Genomic DNA, 27,266 nt, shown 5'->3' with positions numbered 1-27,266 from the left:
ACGCTTCGCACGTGACACGCCACTCAGATCAAGCATAGGTATACAGAGCGCCGCAAAGGCCTATTAACACAACAAATACGAGTTGCTCTCACTAACACCGTCCGATCTCACGCCACGTCATGGATCCGCCCCCAATTCTTCATTCAACGGCTCAGATCAACTCTCTGCAAGAGCTACTCGCCTGAACGAAGAAGCTCCTCTAGTCCCTCCTCTACTCTGTCCCCCCTCCTCGTTTTTCAAATTTCTGATTTTTGATTTTTTGGTTTTAATTTTTGGAAAACTTTCTCGGATTTTCTCGGGAAAATTTTGGTGAAGATGAAAATCATGGAGGAAGAGAGGGATTTCGAAGGAGAGGAAGGAGTTAGGGCTGTGAATGGTGGAATTGACGAGGATGAAGTTGATAGTGAAGTGGAGAGCGATACTGAGAAGAGCGATGGTGTTGAAGTGGTGGATGGAGAGGACGAGGACGATGATGGTGATGACGATGACGACGACGACGATGAGGAGGAGGAGGATGAGCCAGAGGAGTTGCACAACTCCGGTGGCCCGCCGGTTCAGTCGGTAGATGACGACGACGAGGACGATGACGACGATGACGATGATGATGACGACGACGATGACGGTGAGGGCGATGACGACGACGACGACGACGACGGTGAGGGGAACGACGACGAGGATGACGAGGAAGTCGAAGGAGAGGTGAGTTTTTATTACCTAATTTGACTTATACGGTTGAAAATCAGTTCAATTTTAGTATTATATTTTGTAATTTTGTTAGATTATATGTTGAAATTGTTCAAATCTGGTCACATATATTTGGTTTGAGTTCTGTTGAAAATTGAAAATTCTAACCATTTTATCTCCTTTCAGATCTATTTATTTTGATTCTGTGTTGAAATTGCTGAAATCTAGGGTTCTCTCTCTTTCCTGATATTTTCTATAGAAACAAACGGAGCCAAGGTTGTTCTTTTGCTAGTGCTTTCCTCTTCTTCTTGCTTTAAATGAACTGATTTTAAAGTATGTTTCTCTCTGTAATTTTACCTGATCTGTTTCTCTCTGTACTTCTTTTGCTTTAAATGTCTTCTAGAACAGATATAACTCTTCAGGTGTTTTCACTTTTCAGAGGTAAAAATGGTATGATTCACAAAGTCTTGAATCTCACATCTTATATTTCATATGTATGTATGTCTTGCCTCAATTAGGGTATAATTCTGTTTCTTACTGGTTGTGTTTGATTTGAGCAGTTCTTGTTTGGTACTCCAAAATATTAGGGATCCATTGTAAGCATATGCATATCCTAATACATATTGTGCTGATTAGCTTTGGTTTGTTTGTGGGAGAAAAAAAGTGGTACCCTACTATATGCTCTGCTGATTAGCCTTGGTTTGTTTGCTGGGGGAGAACCTACTGGTTTCGGGTAGTTTCAAATTAGCTGAGTTGGTATATTTTCTTCCTCGAATTGTTCTGGTTGCATGACAGCTTCTCTTTATTTTGTGCCGGCTGTTTAATAAACAAAGACGTCATATTTTCTAATTGATGATGCAAAATTATCCGTGAAGTTAGAACTACCATAGAAGAGGAACTATTTACTCAATTTCCTGTTTGTAGTTATGAATGACTTCTGCAAGCCAAATAGAAGAGCCACTTGATTTGTTTAATTGGTGTATACCTAAGATGATACGTTGTTGTTGTTATTGTTATTACTGGTTTGTTTAATTAAATTTTTTGTAATGCCACTTGATTTATGCAAATGATGCTAAATCGTAAGCGAGTTAAATGGTTAACTTAGGATGCATTTGATTTGATTGAATTTTTTTGTGAAGTTTTTTTAAATGTTTTTTATTTAAATTTTTGTGTGCGGTTTTATTTATTAAATTTTAAACCCAAGTAGTAGAGCAATGATTAATTTCCTCCATCACAGTAAACTGTCCATTGAGCTAAGTGGAGCTTTTAATAGAATGTTTGCCCTTAAAACTCTGGGAACTATTTTCCATTGAATAATAGAGCATCAGTTTGATTAGAAATGGTCTTGCTTAAGACTCATGATTATATTGTTTATTGCGTCTCTATTTCTTTTGTGCCTCTCTTCTTTCCCCCTTTTTCATCACCATTAGATAATTCAATAATCAGAATGGATCCACCAATCTATTTCCTTTTAGGTTTTGTGACTTGCTGATTTTTGTCATTCTCTATATGTTTCTTTATTCCTTTTTCAGGGTCATGAAAGTTTATTTTACTCTTCTTTGTAGAACGGTAAGGGTTTAATGTTTCAGTTTTATTCTCTTTATATATTTCATAGATTTCATGATGTTGGAAGGGTCAGAGTATTTGTGCACTTATTAGTGTCTTTCGCTAGCATGAGTCTTCACCTATCCTAAATTGACTCAAGAAGCTAACAATCAGGTAGCCTCACAACCATGGTGGTCCCGTTATCTAATCATGAGGGGCAGAATAGAACAATTTTCATTTATTTTGCTGCCTAATTTCCTGATCTTAACACGGGAATACCATGGATAGGGATTCACCTGATATTTCTTTTTTTGCTGAGTCTCTAAAGACCAACTGATCTTGAGCATCTCAAGGTTCCTAATTTGGTTAGGTTTATGTGCTGTGTGATAGACATCCTCGATGCAGAATCATGAACATCCTAATTTGGTTAACTTGTTACAGAGCAATCATGAATTATCAATTATATGGTATTAACACAATAACATCATGGTTTTGTTGCCAAGTGTCTAAATGCCACTTGATCTTGAGCATCTCAAGGTCCCTTATTTGGTTAGGTTTAGGTTTTGTTTAATATCCTCAATGCATAAACAGTAAAATTGTTGCAAAACAAATACTGGTTGTTGAATTGCCATATTATTTTTATGCTGGTTTCTTGCTATGCTTAAGCAAGTATTTGATTTTCTGGTTTATTAGTCGGTGCTCGTGTTCTATCAACTCATGATTTATCTTTCTTCCAAATGGAACTTAATCCAGCTAATGGTTGTTTCATGTTTACCTTCTTTTCTATGATCATGCGTGAATTTGGCATTCAGTAGTTAAAAGTGAGGTACATCTTTTTCTATTGGAGAGTTTAATTTTAACATGCTTGCATCACAACAACTGTTTTTTCCTTTCCTTAAAGCTTACATCAGAAGAATTTCTCTTTCTTGCTGATTTTCCATAATTATTTTTGTACTGTTATAACAATCTCTTTTCTACAAGTTGATGCTGACATCTTACCCATAAACGACTAATGTAGGAGGACATGGGAACCGAGTACCTTGTCCGACCAGTAGGTCTAGCTGAAGAAGAGGAAGACGCCAGTGACTTTGAACCACAAGAGAATGGCGAGGAAGAAGATTTTGAGGAAGATGAGGATGACAGTGATGACAATGCTGGCGGGAAGGTCGAGGCTCCACCAAAGAGGAAGAGATCAGACAAAGACGACTCTGGTGACGATGACGGCGGAGAGGATGATGAGAGACCATCAAAACGGTAGGGCTGGGCCCCTTCTTGTGCTGAAGTCTGACCGTTGACACATAGGTCAATCCCGCCCTCTCTCTCTCTCTCTCTCTCTCAAATACATCTTTGTAGAAAAAGGAGGATAGGATAGCATGCTTCATGCTCGCTGCTCTGCCTTCCTATAACATCATCATGTTGCAGTATTGTTAGTGTTAGAATTGTCGTCATATTGGAAATGCATAGTTCATATGGATTTTCGGAACTATTTGGAACAGTTTGATTAGGCTTCTCTGTAATGTATGGTGTTAGGTAAATTTGAGTTTTTCAAGTCTCTTAGGTTAATGCAGGAATCCTAGGCAGCAGGGTCTTTGTGGTCTTTCCAGTCTGTTGGATTGTTATAAGATATTGTTGTTTTATATATTAATTCTCTCTTTCTTCAATTTATGAGGAATGACGGTGGGGCTAATGATTTATTTTTATTTTTATTTTTTATTTTGTGTATATGCTTTTGTTATGTATTTTTCTACATTTTAAGGACTTATTTGGTATTCGTTTTGTTTTTGGCGTTTTGTTTTAATCTGAAACTATTTATACCATAATTATCTTCCAATTGGATAGGTTGTTGTGGCTGACCCCAATGGAAAGGGGAGCCTTTCTTATTGGAAGGGTGATATGCAAATAAGGTGCAATCATGAAGCAACACGTGGCTTCATCAAATGAATTCATTTGGAACAAATAACTGCATAGGGACACGTGGTAGACAGAATAAAGTAGTTTCTTGCAAGTTAGAGGCAGTTAGGAGATCGTGTTCATTTCATTTGGCAGTTTCAGAACGTGACTAGAAACCTTCAATTGGAATTGAACCACCAAAATCACTCATTCTAAGATGCAATTTATGGGACATCGTGTTCTTACACGTGTCAATATTGTGAGAAGACTAAGGGAGACATGAGACACGTGGCAAAAATTAGACATTCCACTTGGTACAAATCGGACGTTCCACTTGGAAGCATCTTAATAATAGATGGAACTGCCACCGACTATAAATAGAAGACTTTGACATAATAAAAAGAGATCTCCACACAAATCAAACAACTCATATTTTTATTTACACTTCATTTCAGTTCATGCACTTTATGTTTCTTATAGTGTAATTTTACTTTCAAGCACTTTAATTTTAGCACATATATTTCAATTCCTTTAATTTCCATCATTTTTACTTTAGTTCCTAGTTTAATGAATTTCAGACTTTCAATTCAGTTCCTTTCAATATTCCAGCAGCACTTTCACCAAGCATTTTCATCTTTTTCCATTCCACATTTTCATTTCCGAAGTCCTTTTCCACAAGGGCGAAAATAACTTAGCAAGAGCGGTCATTCCAAGCTCTTCACAATCGCCTGATGTTCAAGTCTCCCGAGGCCAGATTTGGAATATAGTTTAGCGTTATTCCATCTTCATTGGATTCTTGGCGAATCTTGGCACACCTGCACCTTCCACCTTTCCACTTAGAACAGACGGAATTTTTGTGGCCAAACAGAAACAAATTAAGTGTTTTGTTGTAAAATGTTTTGAATAATAATCGAAAGCATGTATGATAACATTTATTTGTTGCAGGATTTTTTTTATTATTTTTTTTAAATCTATATTTAAAAAATATAGTAGCTAGTTTAAAAGTGTATAAAAACACCAAATTAATGTTTCATTTTTTGGCAACTATTTACAAAATAGAAACATCAAAAATAAATTGCATACCAAAAAAACCCTAAATGTATGGAACTTGATGAAAATTTTGAAAGGAATTGCACTTGAGTCGATATAAATTTTATGTAAGTTTTATTTATCAAATAGTTTTAAGCTCTTTTCAGACTTTTTATCAATTTAATCAATTAATCTCGTCCCATTTTGGAGTTGAGATAGATTCCTATACAAATCTGAATAAAATTAAGATAGATATTTTTATAGAAATATAAAAATAAATTAAGAATAATAATATCATTTCACATTAAAAGTGTAGTTCATTTTTTCACCTCCCAAAATAAATTGTGATTGATTTTGCGGAGTCAGTTACGGGAGGGGTTGGAAATGAGCATCAAATGAGCATTAGTTTAGATAAGGTGATCTTTTCTTTTCGAAGGAGATGTTGAGCTTAGTTCAAATAACCTGACCTGACCATTTCCTTTCCAAAAGAGATGGTGAGTGCTTGAGTTAGATGCAATGTTGAAAGTGTATGTGAGTTTCTTTGAATTTTTTAAATTGAATGTTAGAACAATTTTTTTTTTTTTTTCCCTCTTATAATACGTAGTCATAATATATGCACCTTTTAAGTTAGAAGTGTGGTTCGAAAGCAAGACTTCAAAAACTTAACATCTAAATCTCTGTCAACACCGCTATGCTCTTGAAAGGGCAGGCCCTGGCCCAAGGCGGTCGCCTAGGGCCTCAAAATTTTTAGGCCTATTAGCAATTGGTTAAAAAAAAAAAAAAAAAACAAACCTAGGCCCTTACCATGAGTGATAGGCCCAAATAAAAAAGGGTAAAGCATAGAGACACCCCAAGAGATTTGGGAAAAGGCCATGCAGAGGAAAGTTAGCCAATTTTTGAACAATGACACCCCTTCAAGTTTAAAAAATGGACAAAAAGACCCTAAAGATGGTGAATTGACCTTATTACCCTTTGATATAAAATTAACATTTTAATTGACTTAAATACCCTTGAATTAAACCCAAACCCAAACCCAAACCCAAACCCATCACAAACCCTAACCTGAACGCTTGTGTAAAATACCCCTCTTCCCTTTTCTCTCTGTATCGCCGTTCGAGTCCTCTGTTCCGAAATCCAACAGCGATTCGAAGCCTTAGGATCTCGGAGCTGATACGGACTACATCTTTGTTGGTTTTCTTTGCATCATCGGAATCGTGGTTGTTCATCACCGGATAGTTTGATTATCGTTGCCGTCGTCCGGTCCGCTTCTCTTCGTCGTCGCTGGAATTGGAAGTGGAAGGTCACAAATCGCGCCTCTGTGTGTGTGTGCGTGTGTGTGTACATTAGATAGATAGAACAAAAATGGTAGGTTAAAGATGCTAAAAGGAGAGTTTAATGGGTCTTACATTTCACACAGGGCTTTTGCCTCGAACGATTTGGGGATTTCGTGGTTATGGTGATATTGATGATTTAGGGTTTCGGTGATTATGAGAGGTGAGATGCTACGGTGAAGGGGTCGAGATGGTTGTTTTGTATGGTGGGTGAGAAGTGGAGGTGCCGATTGTGGGTGGTAGTGGTGAAGGGGTGGAGGTGCTAATTGTGGGTGGTAGTGGTGAAGTGGTGGAGATGGTTGTTTTGTACGGTGGGTGAGCAGTGGTGGAGGTGCTGATTATGGGTGGTGGTAGGAGGTTAGAGAGAGATGAGAGGACTGGTGGTGGCGGCAGCCATGATGGTCATGGTGGTGGTAGGTGGTTTCAGGTTCAATCTTAGCGACATTGGTTGGCTTGAGTCTGAGTCCGCCTTCTCGATGAGGAGGAGAATTGTGGGCTTGGTGTCAGATTCCAGTTGATAATTTGATGGATCGCTGTCGATGACAGCTAACGCAATACTAGCGGTGTAGAAAACGAAGAGTAAGAAAATAACGGATCTATTGTCCAAGGCTGAGTTTGCCCGAACCGAGGCCGAGCTCTGGCGAGGTCGCAGGGGTGGCAATGGCAGAGCTCCGGCAAGGTTGAGGTTGGGGTGGTGGTCACTGTGGTTGTTTGTGTGTGTGTGTGTGTGTGTGTATATATATATATATATATATTTATTTATTTATGAAAAGGGTATTTTGGTCATTTAAATATTTTGATATTTTATAATTAAAATAAATAAAATAATGAAAGCTAAAGTGGACTTTTTACATATTTTAAGGCTCTATTTAGATGACAAATATCACAAGGGGGTGTGGTTGTCCAAAATAAGCCAACTTTCCTCTGCATATCCTTTCCCCAAACCTCAGGGGGTGTCTCTGTATTTTGCCCAAAAAGAAAAAAAACTTAGGCCCCTTTTCATGAGTGATAGGCCCAAAGAAATAAATAAAAACTTAGAGCCATTCGGCCTTTATTACTTTATGTGTATGTTAGCGTGTATTTCAGTAATTAAAGGGTCTCACATTTAAGTTCGCCTCTCAAAATTTTGTCAATTTCAGGGTTGGCCCGGTGATTGAAGACAATTAAATGTTAGAACTTGCCAGAGACGAAAGTGCACATGTGCATGAGCAATGCCATTAATGCATAACCATCATGATAAAAACCAAAGCTTTCTACATTTAATCAAAGATGTAATGCTATTAATACAACGCCATCATGATAAGACTCAAAGCTCTCTTAATCAAAGATGTATTAAATAATTTATTTAACTTTGTTAATAAGTTAGTCATAGGGCTGCAACTTGGGCTGGGCCAGCCCGAATTTACCCAAGCCTAGCCCCAAATTTTCAAGGCTTGGGCAGTATTTTTCTGTTCTAAGTTTGGGTTTGGGCTAGATATTCTGAGCCCGAATTAAATTCGGGCTGAGCTTGGGTTGATATTATATAAAGCCCGAAGCCCAGCCCGAGCCCGAGCCCGAACCCGAGCCTTAGCCCGAAAAGGGTATATTTATTTTAAAATTATATTATTTTACAAGTGTATAATAGCTTAGTTGGTAGTGTGTTTGGAATTTTTTTTGGAGGAATGTTGTTCGAGTTCTTGTAGCGGTACAAATTTCTTATTTTTTACATTCTGAATACAGAGGCGTGGGCTCATGGGCGGGCTTGGGTTGGAGAAGTTAATTAGTGGCTGGGATTAGGCTTTAGGCGGGCTCGAGTTGGGATTGGGCAAAAGATTTTGTACATGGGCTGAACCCGAATTAAGTCTCCAACCCGCCCGAGTTGCAATCCTAGTTAGTCATGTTATTAGTCCGACCGAAGTAGAAAATTTGACCTTTAAGTCTCCAATAAAGGCAAAAATGTGTGATTTTTTTTTTTCAATAAGAATAATAATAATAATAATGATAATAATAATATTGGATGAGTGGACGCATACAATGTTAATGATATGTAGGGATGACAATTTATTCCGCATGAATAGGTACCCGCCCCACCTCTTTTAAGCCGGTTATTGGGGCTCATTTATGAAATTTTGGTAGGGATGGGTTTGAGGAGAGAAAGCCCGTGCGGGTTTGGGGCAGGGGAAGGGTGCCCCGCCCTGTTTAGGTTGCTAATTATATTAATTTATTATATATATATATATATATAACACTATAATAATGGAACCCTAAATATTTTGTTTCCAATTTACAGCCATTTCAAGAAAGATTAGCTTCTCCTGTGCATTAATTTGGGATTATCTTATAATGGAATGATTCAAATGAGAGTGTATTTGAACAAAATAAAAAAGCAGAGAAATTTTTTAAGTGATGGCTTAAACGGGTGGAGCGGGTGTTCGGGGCGGAGAGTACCTCGTTTATTCAATTTTGGGTGAGAAAAATTAAACGGAGCAGGGCAGAGTATCCAAACTGCCATCCCTAATATGTGTCTGTTACTTAAAATGTTTTATACTACAACCTCAATGATGCATACGGATTGATTGCGAATTAAATTTTTTTATACAACAATCTCAATGATGTATACTGATTGAGTGCATACTAATGAACATGTGCCCGAGTAGACTAATATTTTTGATAAAAGCTTTGAAATTTTTATATTTAATAACGAAATTGAGATTTTTTTTAAAAAATATACTACTTCTTTCGTATTAAAATAAGTATAAATAGGTGTTCACTTGACTTTTTTAAATAATATATTTTACATCTTTTTATATACGTGTTTTGAGTTTTAAATTTTCAAACTTGAATATTCAAAACTTAAAATGGTAATTTAATAACGTTCTGAGTGGATAATGCATAAGGAGGCAATGCATGTCCCGTATGTCTCTTTAAAAGTTATTATTTCTCAAATACGATACTTAAATTGGGATGTAAAAAATATAAAAAATCAATGAATCATTTTATATTTTTTTGAAATTAATAATTAAATATAAAACTTATAACTTTTAAAATCCTAATTCAATACTTAAATGAAGAAATTTGATGACTCTTGTCCATAGATATTATTAGTGTCCAATTGTAGACATGAAAAGGACGGGAATTGGAAAATGACAAAAGCAATACATAAATTAATGGCGCGTTGGGGCGCTCGTAATTAGCGGTGGGAAGAAATACATAGTGTCGGTGATATAAACTGCCGCGTTTCTCGGGCCCACATCTTCATAACATAACGCGTCTTTCACACTATCCTCCATTTGTATTTTGTATCTATCATCTAGAGAGACGTGGATTGCAAAAAACCTTCATAATTTAGTGAGCATATAATATGACTCTACAGTGAGTTATTATTATTACCTTTTTTTTGGTTAGAATAATAGAATGACGTATCTTATTTAAAATTTTAAATATGTAAGAAAGAAATAAATTCTTAATTTTTCTTCTTTTATAATTTAAATTCAAAATGGAAGTGGCCTCTAATATTATTCATTGATATTTCTCATATACCATTCAAAATGAATAGAGAGAACCCTAGCTTTGCCATCGGATAAGTATTATCCTTCCTTTTTAGTCTTTATTTTTTGTTTTTAATTTATTAAAAGAACAATTATATTCCTATTTTCTTCTAATATATATATTTTTAATATTTAGGCCCCCAACTAATTCAAGGGACTCGTGTAAGGCGTCTCTCCACATGGATCAAGCAAAGTTCGCACTATATCTGTAGATATGATCCCTTAAACAATTATTTACACTTACGAAGAATCGATCATTTTTACTTAATTATTCACGAGACACCAATCTTTTCTTCTAATTTATCCTACTCAGTTCTATTTTTTCCTTTCAATGTCACAATTATACCCTCAAGTTAAAATTTAGGACCAACAATAATGGTAACGAGTATGAGTGTGACTTGGGTGAGAACCCGAGTAACTCAAGTCCTCTAAAATAATTTACCAGTATTTTAGGAACGCACACTAATAAGTAGATATTTTGATTTATCCAATATATATATATACACACACACCAAATGCCTTTTAACTTAATATTATTTTTTCACCTTCTAAAGTAAATGATCTAATTTTCAAGTTCACACGTGGACAAAAGTGGACGAGTATGTTTTCCTCCTAGCTCCTACCCATAATTTACCAGATTTTTTTTATTCATAAACAAAATAAAATTATTTTTAAAAGGAAATAAATAATAATTATCTTAATTGTTAGAAAAAAAAAAAAAAAAATTCAAAATTCAACCGCGTAGAAACGCCTGTAATAAATAAAAAAAGTGTTGCAAGATTCATTTCACAACTACTAATTGAACTCTAAACCGAAGCTCTTATTATTTCCTCCATCTACTCTCTCGCCCTCTCTCTCCAATTTCACTATCGCCATAACTCTAGGGTTCATTTGTTCGTCATCATCCTTAACAAACCAGATTTCGAATTTCTTTTCGTTCAGATCTGGTTTTCGAGCGAGCAATCATGTTCACACACTGACATAATTGTAATGCTTAACTAATTTGCTTCTTCTTTCACTGTAAATTTTTTGAGAGACGGTGGTCGTCCTCAAAAAATGGTGATCTATGGACCTTTAAGCCCTGGTCAGGTATGTGATTTCGACGATGTCTATCGATTCATCGATCGTTTACATTAGTATAAATTGTTGTAATCATAAATTTGATGGCGGAATTGTAATTGCAGTTTGGTTTAGATGATTAAACTCATAGGTTGTTATTTATTTTTTCTGTTAACTATATTCATTTGGCTATGATTTAGTTTCGGTTTTTTGGTTGGAGATCATTTTATACGTAAGGTAATATATATGTATTTATTGATTATATGCTATGTAATTATCATTTGTAGTTCAGTCACAGTGGCATTGATACTATTATGAAACATTGTCTGCTGTCATTCTCAGGATTCTTTTTTGAAATTTAGAATTCCGAGTGTTTATATCTCATGCTTAAAAGTGATCATTCGTGCTTTGGATTGATGGTGAGGTTGTCAATTGTGTTGCTTTGGCTTAAGCAATGGCATGCAAAACTAGTGACAAATGTATGTCAGTCCATAATTACTGAAGGAGGCCTAGTCTTTGATTTCTATTCATTTTAATTTGCATCACATTTAGTAAACAGGGAGGCATTTGCCTAACAGTAACTTGTTACAAGGATTCATTCAGCTCTATTCATCTTAATTTGGATGACATCTCTAGTAAACAGGGAGGCATTTGCCTCACAGAAATTTGTTACAAGGATTGATGGGTTGGGCTGGGAAGGGGTGTCTTATCTTGAATGAACATATTACTATTTTTCCCATGGCAAATAACACACCCACATTGCACATCACATAAATTTGTTACAAGGATTGATGGATTAGGCCGGGAAGGGGTGTCTTCTCTTGGATGAATATATTATTATTTTTCCCATGGCAAATAACACCCACATTGCAACTTTGGAGACCCCTCAACCTTCAATTTGGAAACTAGCGGAGGTACCGCTAAGCTACAACCCTTGGTTAATTAATTTGTTATAAAGTAGTCCATCTTGGAATTATGTACATGGATCTAAATAGAGCAGATTGGAGAATTGGATTCACATGATCAAATTCGAGTAGTTGGATTAAGGCTTGTTGAGTTGAGTTGACAGTCCAACTACATGAATCCAAGGTAGTCAGTTGTGTTTTATTAGAGAGCGTCTAGAAGAACAAGTAGGGATTCTCAGGGTTAAGCTGTTGTTGTTGGATAATTTGTTTGGTTTGAATGTATACTGATTGATGGTTTTATTGTTAAGCTTGAAGGCTAGTGATCAGAATAAGAGATCATATAATTAAGATGCATGGTTTTAGTTGAGATTCTTGTGACTCCCAGTGGGATAGGAGAGTAGAGTGTCAGGCGGAGATTGCAGAGATTACTATTTTGGAGGAGATTTCGTGGCGCCAAAAATCTCGAGCTCTTTGGCTTAAGGAAGGAAACCGTAATACGAAGTTCTTTCACAGACTTGCCAATGCTCACAGAAGGGGCAATCACATTGGGAGGATTCGAGTGGACGGAATGGAGTTGTGTACGGAGGAGGGGGTGCGTAGGGGGATAGCTTCTTTTTACCTGAGGCTTTAGCTGTTACAGTGGAGACCCCGTCTTGATGGCCTTCATTTTGACTCAATTTCTACGATTGATAGGGATGGTTTGGAAAATCTCTTTTTAGAGGAAGAGGTGTTGAGGGCGCTGAAGAGTTGCAACGGTGATAAGGCTCCGGGTCCGGACGGATTTACTATGAGATTTTTGTTGGAAAGCTGGGAGGTGGTGAGACATGAGGTGATGGGTACCTTTTATGAGTTTCATTCTAATGGGAGGTTCGAAAAGTCGTTGAATGCATCTTTCATTGCTCTCATCCCTAAGAAAGGAGTTGTGTCCGATGTTAATAAGGACTTTAGACCAATAAGTATGTTGGGTTGCATTTATAAGCTTATTGCTAAAGTTCTCGCCTTGAGATTGAGGGAGGTTCTGGACGGTGTCATCTCAGAGTCTCAAAATGCATTTATTGGGCAGGCAACTTTGGATTCTGCTCTCATTGCCAGCGAATGTGTGGATTTTAGGTTAAGGAGCAGTGTTCCAGGAGTTCTGTGCAAGCTTGACATTGAGAAAGCATATGATCATGTTAGTTGGAATTTCCTGTTATATCTTCTGGGGAGGATGGGTTTTGGGGAGAGATGGAGGAAGTGGATCGAGACTTGTATTTCTTCTGTTAGATTCTCTGTACTGGTGAATGGGTCCCTATCTGGCTTTTTGGAAGCTCTCGAGGTTTGAGACAAGGGGATCCCCTTTCTCTCTTTCTATTCATTATTGTTATGGATGCCCTTAGCAGATTGATGAGGAGGGCAGTGGATTTGAGTTTTATCAGGGGATTCAGGATGGGCCCGGATTCAGGGCAGTAGATGGATATCTCTTATTTACTTTTTGGGACGATACTTTGGTTTTCTGTGATGCGGACGTGTCCCAACTTAGATATTTAAGGAGTGTGCTGGTCTGTTTTCAAGCAGTGTCAGGGTTGAAAGTTAATGTGGGTAAAAGTGTGATTGTCCTTGTCTGGGTGGTCTTGGTATTAGGAGGTTGATCCCCTTTAATAGGGCCCTCCTTGGGAAGTGGTTATGGAGATTTGGTTGTGAGATGCATCGATTATGGAGGAGGGTTATATCGTGTCGTTTTGGGGAGGAGAGAGGGGTTGGCCTTCCAAGCCGGTTAGATCTGCTGCTGGCGTGGGAGTGTGGAAGTTTATTCAAAAGGGGTGGGACGAGTTTTGGACGAGTTTTCTAAGCATATTATATTCAAAGTTCAGGAGGGTAGGGATGTCCGGTTCTGGGAGGATCATTGGTGTGGTGATTGCCCGTTGTCTCATTTGTTTCCAAGACTCTCTAGGATTGTTGTGGATAGACATGCTGTGGTAGCGGACTGTTATCGGCTTGATATTGGAAGGCTTACGTGGGATGTGCGTTTTCGGTGCTCTCTTCAGGATTGGGAACTTGATGATGTCCTTGGCTTGTTGGATCTTTTGTATAGACATGATTTGGACGGTAGAGGGTCTGATTCCTTGGTTTGGATGCCTTCCCCTCGGGGGAGGTTTGATGTTCGTTCTTTGTTCCTTCGTCTTGCTGGCTTTCATGGTTCAATTTTTCCGTGGAAAACGGTTTGGCGTTCGAAGGCCCTTCTCAGGGTGGCCTTTTTTGTTTGGATTGCGGCTTGGGGTAAGATTCTTACTTTGGACAATTTGAGAAAGAGAAGATAGATCACAGCAAACTGGTGTTGCATCTGTAAAAATGATGGAGAGTCTGTGGATCACCTTCTTTTACATTGTTCAGTGGCTTATGATTGCTGGAGTCTTATTTTTGGTCTCTTTGGCATCCATTGGGTTATGCCTCGGTCTTCAAGGGAGTTAATTGACGTTTGGAGGGGCTAGAGGGTGGGGGCCCATGCTCGTGACTGTTGGAGAGTGATCCCCCTTTGTGTTTGGTGGAGCATTTGGAAAGAGCGAAATAAAAGATCTTTTGATGGGGAGGAAACCTCCATTGGGGTGCTGAAATTCTCTATTATTAGTTCTCTTTATAGTTGGGTGAAGGGGAGAAATTGTATATCTTTAGATGATATTGTGGACTTTTTTCTTTGGGTCCATAGGGTTTTATTTTGGTTTGGTTCTTTGTTTTTTTCTTGGGATGCGTTCCCCTTTTGAACGATTTCTAATACATTTTATTTATAAAAAAAGAAGATAATTAAGATATATAAGACATTAGTGTTTTCTTTGTTGTTCAAACATACTGCTATTTTTTATTTTTATGGGAATTATTCAGAATCATGATTACAATATTTGTTTGATAATTATGTACTATTAATATATATCTGACTCAGTGCTCTTTCTTTTCTAATTTTCTTAGTCATAAATAGCTTTTCTCTTCTTTCATTTGAAGTTTACTTAATGTACATTTGTTTATATCTGATGCACCTTGAACCATGAGATTTCTCTCTCTCTCTCTTGCTTGCTCCCTCTCCACACATAAGCATTTGAGTTGCATTTGTTAGAGAATGCATGGTCATGAGTTCAACTTTCACCGCCACCCAATAACTATTATTGGCACATGTGTTGGACCAAAAAATTGGCTACACCTGAGGGGTTGTGTTAGAGCATATAAATATTTAAGTTACACTCTCCAACAACTTAAACTTTGAGAGTGGGTTAGAAAATATAAATATTTTAAGAGAGTGGATTAGAAAATATAAATACTTAAGCTAGACTTTCTCTAATAGTTTAAGTGTTTAAAGTAGATGATATTGGACAAAAAATCTGGCTACACATGAGGGAACGTCTTAGAGAATATAAACACTTAAGTTAAACCTTAAATAATAGCTTAAGCTCAAGTATAATATAAGTATTTATATTCTCTAACGGCATTTTTCTTATGGTGTTTTGTATCCCCATGCTTTTATGAACTCAGTCATAAGGTAATATATGCTTAACAAATTTCGTGCATTTACTGATTGCAGGTGTCATTTATCCTTGGGATTATTCCTATATTTTCTGCTTGGATATATTCAGAGTTTTTGGAGTACAAGAAAAACTCAGTCCCATCCAAATTGTGAGTTAGATGGTTGTTCTACTCTAAAAAATATGTATTGCCCGTGCAGAACTTTTTCCCTTACGAGGAAAATGATCATATTTTATGCTAGCAAGTCACAAATTTGAACTTTAAAGTATTTATACACTGGGATCTGTCTGTATTACAAAGTCTTCTAATAGCCTGCCTCTCTAAAAGATAATTCTGAAAATTCATGATAATTTGAACACTTCTTACATACTATTTCGATATCATCATCATTCTAGAAATTTCTTATTATGACAATTAAAATAGTTTTGAGTGATAAAGGAGGAATATCACGTGTTCTGTTCTCATTCGAACTTTCCAGAGAAGAGTGGAAGACAAAAGGTTATTAATTTGTAATTTGATCAACGATACAAAATTTATCTTCAAAACTGCACTAGTGTGATTCCTGAATTGTTCCTTTTTACGAAAAATTCTGTGATTGCTAGTGACACTGATATACTTTTAATCTATTTATTTGTGTATATAAATTTAAATAAAAGTGGAATAATTTTTTATTTTTTCTGAGATATGATAACATAATCAGAAATTTTACAAGAGATCATGTTCAAATTCATTGATATTTCCATTAAAAGATACAAAATGATTTGAAACATATATGGGTAGAAAATTCCATTAGATTGTAGTCTCGTGAAGCCTGTAATAAGTACAGAATTCAAAGTCAATGATCATTAAAATATTCAGAACCCAATGAATTGCATAAATTTGAACAAATAAAGAGTGATCCAGTTGGTAGTTGAGGTGCTTAAATAATTCTAGAAATGTGTCACTTTTATCTTTCCCCCCCCCCCCCCCCCCCAACCAGCAGGGAATGTGTTTATTCTGTATTTTTTGTTTTCCGAAGCCAGACGTGTTATTCTTCCCTTCATTTTTCTAATTTCAATTTGTATATTTTACTTGCAGGCACTCCAATATCAAATTAGTTGAGTTGGGAAATGGAACAGTTAAGGAAGATGATAAAGCTGTTTTATTGGAAGGGGGAGGTCTCCAGTCAGTGTCTCCTAGAGTTCGGAGTTCAAATATGACATCTCAGATTGTCAGGTTTGTAATAGACAGCTTTTGGCTTCTTTAATTATTTAAAATTGACTAAGTTAGAACACTTATTAGTTCTGCATCTTTTCAGATTTTTGCTGATGGATGAGTCTTTCTTGCTTGAAAACCGATTGACACTGAGAGCCATGTGAGTATATTCATTATCAAAATATGCAATAATAAATTTTTAGTAATTTGAAGGACAAAGGATCAGAATGCTGACTTTCTTATTTTTCTTCTTCCTTCCGTACCTCTTTTTGTCGCCTTTCAGATCAGAATTTGGTGCGCTTTTGATTTACTTTTACTTATGTGACCGTACAAATCTCATCGGCGAATCAAAGAAGGTGCTTCCAATGACCTTATTTATACTTCTAATTCCTTATTGTGGTTGTTCATCATTGTCTTTTGTGACTCATGTGGAAGACCAGTTTTAAATTTTAGAGGGAAGTTCAATATGTAAAAGAATCTACAAATTTAGATTCTTTTCCAGTTTGACTAATGTTTTCATCGTTTGAATTTCATGTGAAATCAAAATATAGTCCTGGCGTGACATATGGATATTGTTAAATTTTGTATTGTAGGAAGAAATGAAGAATTTTTTTTTTTTTTTGACATTAGCGATTTCTCATTTTTATGCTGCCTAATTCCAACTACTTTAATGTATTGGAACAATATATCTTAAAGATGAACACACTGCTTCGTATTAAGTAAATAAGTGTCAAACAATTGTTCGTCACACCCAAAATGTCCATTTGCTTGTACCATTCTTTGGTTTGACCTCATACTATCTTGAAAGCATTTTACATTTTCAAATTTGAAACAGATTCATAGTGAAATCTTTCTACCTACTTTGTTATATTAAATTGTATGTACTAACAGGACAATAGTTCTTAACTTAACTTGGAATGTGATTTACGAGTTAGAATTTTTTATTTAACCCTCATATTATCATTTATTGTTAGGTTAGCAGGACTTGGGTCGGCATATTTCGTGATCAAAACTAGAGTCTGTAATTTTTTATATTTAGATAGATTTTTGAAAGCTAGTTAGTGTAAAGTTAGTTACCTCTTGTCCAAAGGCAAAATTGGATGAAGCTACAACCAAGGGCAGAATGGTATTCTTCGAGTATAAAGCATCTTTGATTATAAAGGTATTTTCACATTACTATATGCCCTCACCAAATTAAGGTTCGTGCATTTATGCATTATGGTTTTAATATTTCATTTTGGTGTGGAAAAATCCTAATTGAATTGCATAAAATTGTTTTTAGAAATAGTTGATTCAAAATTTTTGAAGTATAGAAGACAGGGCATGGGATTCATGTCGAATGATCGAACTTTCCGGAAAGCTAGTTTCCTTTCAAACTGAAACTCTAAAACCCTATTCTCTCTACTACTCTGTTTTGTCTATAAACACCTTATATCTCAGAATACCAAAGAGACACGTTAGAGAGCTTCACAGAGCACTATTGTGATATTAAAGTGTGTGTGTGTGTATATATATCTATATTATTTTCATTCATCATTCTGCATTAGGTTGTTGAGTGATATATATGAGTGTTGACAACTTATTGCTGGTGCGCTAAATTGAAGATCAACACTAACTTCTCAATCATCCGAGATTGGTTGGATGACTTGGCTGGGGATCAAAGTGCTATTGAAGAAGCAGATTGTAAAATCTGTTGACGAAGTGAACTGTGTGCCTGGAAGCTCTGAGTGTGAGTTTGGGGTATCAGTTTGTGTCAAGAGGTAAATATATATATATATATATATATATATATATATATATATATATATATATATCTATATATAAACCGTTTGTGTCAAGTGGTAATTAGGAGTTGGGGGCATTTGAATTGCTAACCCAGTGTAATATCTCTTTGGTTTAGTGAATTTGATTTGACTGGACCAGGTCTCATGGTTTCTTCCTTTGAGGTTTTCCACGTAAAAAATTCCGTGCACATTGCACTTGCTTTTACTTTACTTTATATTGCTTATGGATCTTGTGCATACTCTCTGTCAGAGCCTAAGGATTCGGTCCTTACCCTATCATTAATTCTTCTTCTCACCCATGGCTAGCCCCATAGATGATATTTCAGTTTATTTAGTCATTTTGATGACTTATGAGGATTACATAGGGTGTCAATCACATTCCATGCCTTCCTGGTAAAGTACAATTATATATAATTTCTGCTGCAGCAGTTGGGTTGGAGAGGTTGTATAGCAGGGGCCCAAGTTCATGATTTCTGGAGGGTTGCGCCATTGTGCGTCTGGTGGTGTTTATGGCTTGAAAGAAATAGGAGATCCTTGAAGGAAAGGAGAATCCTATTGGGACGTTGAAGTTCTCCATTATTAGCATGCTTTTTTGTTGGGTTCTAGGGAAAAATTGTAAATCCATTTAGGAGTTTGTAGATTTTTTGGAGTCGTTGAGGGTTTAGAGGCTCTATTTGGCCTTGTGTAGCTTTTGAGGGATGCTTTCCCCCTTTTGAACGCTTTTTATACAATTATTACTTATCAAAAATATATATGCTAATTTATGTCCATTATTAAAATTTATTTCAAATATTATCGTATTATTTGTTTCTCAATATCTCTTTTGAATAGTTTGTTTTTCAAAATTCATGAATCAACTGGAGTTTATTCTCCATTTTCATCCATTTGCTCAGATTTACATAGTTGTCTCCAAAACTTGCATGAATTGCAGATAAGGTGCTTGTTTGATGTACTTTAAGCTGTGATGCCGTTGAATATTAACTTGATCGGTGATAATGTTGTACCTTCTAATTAGTTTGTCGCTTAATCCTCATCTGTGTGTGCAGAGTTACAGTCGCGATCTTTTCATATTTCTCTACTTCCTTCTCATCATAGTTTCGGCAATTACTTCTTTCAAGATCCATCACGATAAGTCAACATTCTCAGGGAAATCAATACTCTATCTAAACAGGCATCAGACTGAGGAGTGGAGAGGTTGGATGCAGGTTAGTCAGTTCTTACGATGATGTATCGAATTCTTGGAATTTCTTTCTCTAATTTTGTTGTTACTGCTAAGGTGAATATTGGAGTTTAATCAGATATAGTTGTTATTGTGGTCAAATGTAAAATCTATACTATATAAAAGAGAGATCTTTTTTCTGGCATTGCCTTCATTTTTCAGAAAATGCCATTAAGCATGCTTACGATCTTAAGCATAAGTGCGAAATTCAACATAATTCAAATTATTCCACATCACTGACAATTCTCTGCAAATATTGTTGACAACTTCTTTACTTGTCAAAAAAAAAAAAAATTGTTGACAACTTCTCACAAAAATCTAAAGGAAATTATTGCTAACTTAGATAAGTAGGAAAAAAAACTGAGGTAGGGAGATACTATTAGATTAGCCATCTAGATGGACAAGAAAGGAACACATTCTATAATATGAGTATGACTAAAATGCATATCTAAATAGTGGTGTTTGGTAAGATATTAAAAAGGAACACATTCATGAGACAGTGGAAGTAACACTTCTCTTAGTGGAGTGGCTTAGTCATGTAGTAAAGATCAATTATGCACCAGTTTGGAATAGTGACATGGTACATATTGAAGGTAATACTAGGAGAAGAGGATGGCCAATGTTGATGTGGAGATACGATCATAAGATGGAATACATGGTTGGTAGTTGTAGTTTATTAGAAACTATGGTCTTAAATAGAGTGGGATGCCGAAATAGGATTCATTTGACCAATCTCAAACAATTGTAGTAAGTTTTATGCGTTGATTTGAGGAAAGAAATGCTAAATATTATTTGAAATAGGGAGCATGCGCGGATGTGTGCACTTATGCTTAAAGGGATGGTTTCGATCTTTTTGGAGTGATGTCTTTAAACTATTGGTGATTTTATCATTTTGTTTATTTTTCCGGGTACTTCTCGCTTGCTTCTGATTTTTCATCTAACATTTTTCTCAGTTCTAAGCTATTCCAGTATCATGATTCCAAGATTCTGAATTTATTACTAGATTTAAATGCTAGGGTGATTATTAATATTCATGTTAAATGGCATACAAAAATCTGATGGCCTAGTAGGTCTACAATTGTGTAGAAGTAGTTTTTCTTGTATGGAGAACTAAAACTCAATGTTTATTAAAGAAGTTTTAGAAAATTTCCAAACTGTTGGGAACCAATTTAACCTGGAGAGAAGTGAAAGAACAATATATAGATAAAGGGTTTGTCATATCACTCTTATTTGGTGATAAAATTTCTGTTAAGTCACTGGCTATCATGTGTTTTTTGACGAGTCACAACATGAAACCATGTTGTCTTCTCTTTTTTTTTTTGACTTTTACGTTGCAAGAATTGTATTTAACCACCTTGAATTCTATTGCCTACACAATGCCTCAGAAATTTTGGTTAGCTACTTTATGTTGGCACCATATATAAGATGAAGGCCAAATTCATTATCACAGAATTTGGATGATTTATAAACTGCCGTTCACTGTGGGCAGATATGCATGATTCAACCATTTAATGCTGGTGTAGCTTCTTTGTCAAGCCATAAACTCTAGCTCCTTTTACTTGTGACATGATACATGCACATGCTCATAAAAGGACCAGTTAGGCTGCATATAACTATTGTTGTTGCATTGCCATGCCATAAAAACTAGGAAGCACGGACACTCCAAAATGAGCGAAGAATCCGTGTCCGACACGTGTCGGACACGGACACGCCCCGACATGTGTCGGACACGCCAAAAAATGTGTTTGGAATTTTTTATTTTTTTTGAATTTTTGGACACGGCACGGACACGGCTCGGACACGGTACGGACACTCCGCGGACACGGACACGGACACGGACACTTCTGGAAATTTTTTTTTTTGAATGGTGATATGTTCCTTTTTTTTGTTTTGTACTACCCTTTTGGTATTGTAAATGGTAAAAGCCCTAGGTCAAATGATAGATGGGAATAGATGATAGTACACTGACTTGCTTTTGTATCTTTTTTGGGGACTAGCCTTTAGGTTTTTGTGAATGTTAAGTGCTAACAGTAAAGTCCTGAATGTTAAACAGTCATGAATGTTAATGGTCCTTTCTGTCTATGCTTTTGTATTTGGAGTAAAGTTGCAATGATGATTAAATGATACTAGTTATTATTCTAATGTCTTGTTTTTTATTTGGTTTTATAACTCTGCAACATTGTTCTTTTATAGTTTACTAGTTATGAGTTATGATTTGTGTTTTTTTCATTATGAGGTTGATGAAAAATAGTAATACTCAGTAATTTTTAAAGTACTACATCATATATATATATATATATATATATATATATATATACTATTCACCGTGTCCCTGCCGTGTCCGTGTCCTATTTTTTTGGATTTGCCGTGTCGCCGTGTCAGTGTCGTGTCGTATCCGTGTCCCGTATCCGTGTCCGTGCTTCTTAGCATAAACATAAATGGTTTCTTTTTATCGATATGTAGTTAAGTGTGAACCATTGTGTATCCTCCATATGAATTGTGTCTTTTTATTGACAGGTAGTTAAGTGTGAACCATTGTGTCCCCTCCATATGATTGTGTCTTACACTCTTTTCTTTTATGTACAGGTATTATTTTTAATGTACCATTACTTTGCTGCAACAGAAATTTATAATGCAATACGAATTTTTATTGCTGCCTATGTGTGGATGACTGGATTTGGGAACTTCTCATATTATTATATTCGCAAAGATTTCAGCCTTGCTAGGTTTGCTCAGGTATGTAGTCTCCTAGGAAAATGATTTCCAATCCAAGTTCTCTTCATACTACTCCACTTCTGATTGTGTTAATTTCTTATTTGACAGATGATGTGGCGGCTTAACTTTTTAGTGTTATTTTGCTGCATCGTTCTTAACAACAGTTACATGCTATACTACATATGCCCCATGCACACTCTTTTTACTCTAATGGTCTATGGGGCACTTGGTATTTTTAACAAATATAATGAGATTGGGAGTGTCATGGCTGCAAAAATCATTGCCTGCTTTTTAGTGGTCATTCTGATGTGGGAAGTACCTGGAGTTTTTGACCTGGTTTGGGGACCGTTTATTTTCCTTCTTGGTAAGCAACTGAATATAGTTTTTCTTTTTATTTTCTTCTCTACATTACCCAATTAGCCTTGAGCATTACTAAATTCTAAACACGGCAATATATATAAATTGCATTGCAGGATATAGTGACCCAGATCCTTCAAAACCAAAATTTCCCGTCTTGCATGAGTGGCAATTCCGCTCAGGACTTGATCGATACATATGGATAATTGGAATGATATATGCTTACTTTCACCCAACGGTAAGTTTCTGTATGATATTTCAATTATTCTGAGGCATAGGCCTGCTTGGTTTGTAACTATGGAAATAGTTTTTTGTTCTTAGAAAACTGAAAACAAAACATTGTACAAAAAATTTTGCTTGGTTCGGTTTTTTGAAAACTCAGCTATAAAAATGTCTGTTTTAGAGAACTATAATTGATTGTTTTCTGAGAACAATTTTCTGTTTTCTAAATTCTTGAGAACTGTTTTCTCAGTTACAAACCAAGCGGGCCCATAATTTATATATAGTTCTTGTTTCTATTTTTTTTTAATAGGTGAGACTGAATTTTAATTATCTGATAGCCCCCCTCCCCCAAATCTTAAGTCCATGGCTAAATTGTTAGCATTTGTTACCGTAGGTTGAGAGGTGGATGGAGAAACTGGAGGAAGCAGAAATGAAACGTAGGATTTTAATCAAGACAACTGCTGTGATTATTTCCTTGACGGTGTTATATCTATCTGAGCCAGATCTTTTCCCCTTAATTTATGTGTCTGATGAAATTATTTATTTATTTATGTTGTTTTATTTTTGTAACTTTCAGATGGGATATTTGTGGTTTGAGTATGTATACAAACTTCCCAAGGTTACATACAACAAGTACCATCCTTACACGTCATGGATCCCCATAACGTAAGCATATCCATTTCCCCTACTGCTGTGCTATTATAAATAATGAAAACCTTTTTTTGCTTGTGGTTTAAGTAGAATTTATTTTTTTGTTGATCAGTGTCTACATATGCTTGCGAAATGTCACCCAGCACTTCCGTAGCTACTCCTTGACCCTATTTGCGTGAGTGGCCTTGGATCTGATTCATTATTTTCTTAAATTCTTTTCCTCTATGCTTCAGATATCATCGCAGGATAAGATAAAGAGAGTTTGTTTATATGTTGGAATACATATGTTTTGAACATTTTTTATGGTATGTTCTCTTTCCTTCTATAGATGGCTTGGAAAGATCACATTGGAGACCTACATCTCACAGATCCATATATGGTTGAGGTATGATTACATAAGCTGGTGCACTTGTCAAAATAATAATAATAATATTAATAATAGTATTGACTGCATAAGCTGGTACTTCCATTGATTTGCAAATGCAGCAATGATATTTACAAAATAGTTCCGTAAAATTCCTTTGATTGGAGGTCGCATTCCACTCTATTGGCTTCTTGTTTTTTTAAATCCTAAGCAGAATGTTAAAATTATGCAGATCAGGGGTGCCCGATGGTCAGCCTAAATTGTTGCTTTCTTTGATCCCAGACTACCCTATGTTGAACTTCATGCTCACCACTTCCATATATATTGCTGTAAGTAAACCATGTCACTTCCGGAAATCTACGTGAAATTCAAGTGATTAATGTCGTTTCATTGCTTGCAGGTTTCCTACAGGCTCTTTGATTTGACGAGTAGGTTGAAAACAGCGTTCGTGCCAAGTAAAGACGATAAACGGCTGATGCACAACATAATCACAGTGGTAGCAATCTTGAGTGTTTTGTACACTTTGTCTTTTATACTCTTAAAGATCCCACAGGTGCTGGTAAGAATTCTCGTCAAATCATCTGAATTTATCTGATTGTGAAAATTTTCATGTGAGGGGGGTTAGGTGGTATAAAATGCAAGAACATGCACTTCCCTTGTATTGAATAGACAAATGGCTAACATTACTCCCAATCTCCTTTTTACTATTTTGGTATTTTAACAAGTGATAAAACTAGCTACATCGGCTCGTATAAATGAGTGAAGTACCCATGCCAATACATGGACACTAGGATATGGGTATGAAATATATTTTGACAAGATTGGTAGGATATGCAACTAGCGAAACATCTTACAGTCAAAAAATTATGAATATTTAGTATCCTTAATTTCATAAATCCTACAAATTGCACATATATATACCTGAAAGAGGTATTGACCCCATGGAAAATGAGTAGTATACAACTTGATCCTATAGGGATGCTAGTATACAGACTTGAGATTAGGGAGGCGGGAGCTATACCTACCAAAAAAAAGTTTACTTTGGTAAGCGTACGAAGATCTATTTCCTCTGGAAACTGCTCAAACTGAGAAGAAAGCGCTCGAACTGACTTTATCCATCGTGATGAAGAAAGGAAGATTTGCAAGAAAAGAAAAATGATCCTCTTTCACTAGAGAATTTTATTATTCATAACTAAAGTACACACATTAAAGAAATACCCTAAATAAGGGCGTATATTGAGCGGGAATCATGACTCCCCACCTGAATGCACTTGATTCACTCCCAAATTGCATGGAAAATGTCTCCTAATGACAATCACTCCGTTTCATCCGAGTAACCAATTTTCTTTTTTTGGTATTAACCATCTTCAGCTGTGATTATGTTGTACCTAGTCTCCTCATGCTTTTGATCCACTTGAAATCAACAGGGGTGATATTTCGGAAATGTATAGCAATGGAAAATCGAATTTTGTCCTCGAGATGTCCACTTTAAACGTGTATGAAGCACGGAGGCTCTTACCACAGCGCGGTGCAAATGGTATAGAAATGGCGGTTTGCCATTATAGGTATTAATTTTGGGCACAAATTTTTGTATAGAAGAAGGTGGCTGATGAACTTTAACCTCTGAGTGCAAGGTTTGTACCATGTGTTGTCATTATTTTTGTACGACTAAAGCGAGTAAAAGATTCAACCTCTAATTGAGGTACTATCATGTTTTGCGATATTTTTTTATTTATTTTTATTTTTATTTTTATTTTATATTGTTGTTTGTACTCCGGGGTCATCCCTTAAATGTGGTAGGGCCACTCCGGGGTATTTAAGAACTTGGGCTAAATTTTGCTTTAAAATTATTTTAAAAGATTATAAAAGTAAATATATAATTTTGAAACATACTCCCAATACTCATGTGACCAATCTCATTTATACATGATAAAGATAAAGACAATGATTCTGACATATATTTCTAAAATTATCTTTTCTTTTACAAAAATGAAACACAAATTTCCCTTTATCTTTGTATACTCTATTGTGATAATAATTAGGGAGATCTTTGGCATTACGTTGTGTCCAATTATTCCAGCTCTGCTCTAAATATACAAATCTTGATGATTTTCTTTCTTTTATTCTCTTTTTTTGAAAAAGCGTAAATATATAGATTAAGATGGGGATAAGTGATGTAAGTAACGAAGATCCCATTTTATAAATGTAGCAAGTCAAAACCCAAACTAAAAGATAATTAACATTTGTATTAAATCTCAAAATATAGAATGCTTCACACCAGAACACTACCATTCACGTAAAACTTTTTACACAAAAAGAGCTTTTACCTCCTTGTTTTGATGTATACTTGGAAGTTCCAAAATCAATTTAACAAATCTTAAAAAGTACATTTGAATGTGATGTTTTTGTATTTTATACATCCATAAAACACAGATTTTTGTATTCATTCATGTACAGCGCATATATGAATATATATTCATGTTTGAATACATAATAGATAAACATTACATGCAAGTTGAAATGTGTACAGGCATATATATGATAATATTCATATAGATGCAGTGTACTCTTATTATATTTCATTGTCAAGTTCATGTTATATGTTTGGACATAATTTGATTGTAATTCAAAATATGATATCCTCAAAAAGGAATTGTCGAAAATTTCTGTAGAACATTTTATAGATAACCAAATGTTTGAAAATGTCCAGCAATATTTTTGACATCCAAGCAATAAAATACGTAACTTCGTTACTGAAAGTTAAAACAGATCCTGAAAAAGCACTAACATCTACAAAAACAAATTAGAATTATAACTTCACCATCAGGCATCATTTAAGAGTCGTGATCCAACATCTATGTGTACTTTATATGCAAAAGACGGAGGAGAGATTACTTGAGCTAGGTGGTCCAAATTCATTGCCAATGAAATTCAAATTACTGGGATGAATTTGGAGGGCACTAGATTATCCTTGCTCCACAAACCTAACGATCATTTTAAGACTTCGACGAAAATTTCAGCACCCCAATTGTTTTAACACGGAATACAAACTACCAAAAACTTCGGTGTCTTGATCATGTACTTTTAGCAAGAGTCAGATATTCGGTTAACCAACTTGGTGCTACTCCAACCATCTCCCGAAGGTGATCATTTCTAATCTTATCCTTTCTAGCCTTACTGTACATCCATCCCAACATTTGCATACTCAATTTATGCAAATGTTGTTTCCTATGTGCCCTACATTCGGTACCATAAAGTATGACTGGTCTAATAGATGTTGCATAGAAATTCTCTTTCAATC

The 27,266-nt window shown here is 35.7% G+C and overlaps 2 protein-coding genes across 2 annotated transcripts; both read left to right on the top strand.

Moving 5' to 3' along the window:
• The first annotated feature begins 18 nt into the window (after positions 1-18).
• Positions 19-3,890, top strand: LOC132287195 (uncharacterized). Its single transcript, XM_059789769.1, has 2 exons — positions 19-699; positions 3,248-3,890. Exons 1-2 carry the CDS (start codon positions 316-318, stop codon positions 3,485-3,487), a joined length of 624 nt encoding a protein of 207 aa, XP_059645752.1. The 5' UTR covers positions 19-315; the 3' UTR covers positions 3,488-3,890.
• Positions 3,891-10,792: 6,902 nt separating this feature from the next.
• On the top strand, positions 10,793-25,723 carry LOC132287117 (protein REDUCED WALL ACETYLATION 2-like). The gene is made up of 16 exons (XM_059789656.1): positions 10,793-11,095; positions 15,518-15,609; positions 16,537-16,674; positions 16,757-16,813; positions 16,937-17,009; positions 19,484-19,642; positions 22,243-22,392; positions 22,480-22,735; positions 22,845-22,966; positions 23,345-23,431; positions 23,528-23,616; positions 23,714-23,776; positions 23,930-23,986; positions 24,198-24,294; positions 24,366-24,524; positions 25,393-25,723. The coding sequence occupies exons 1-16, from the start codon at positions 11,063-11,065 to the stop codon at positions 25,396-25,398; spliced, it is 1,638 nt and encodes a 545-aa protein (XP_059645639.1). The 5' UTR covers positions 10,793-11,062; the 3' UTR covers positions 25,399-25,723.
• Positions 25,724-27,266: the final 1,543 nt, after the last annotated feature.

The sequence above is a fragment of the Cornus florida genome, unplaced genomic scaffold (assembly GCF_030987335.1).
Source record: "Cornus florida cultivar Cherokee Brave unplaced genomic scaffold, ASM3098733v1 CherokeeBrave_3.0.0_Hap2_Chr01, whole genome shotgun sequence".
Taxonomy (NCBI): Eukaryota; Viridiplantae; Streptophyta; class Magnoliopsida; order Cornales; family Cornaceae; genus Cornus; species Cornus florida.
This window is presented reverse-complemented; position numbering and strand designations above follow the sequence as displayed.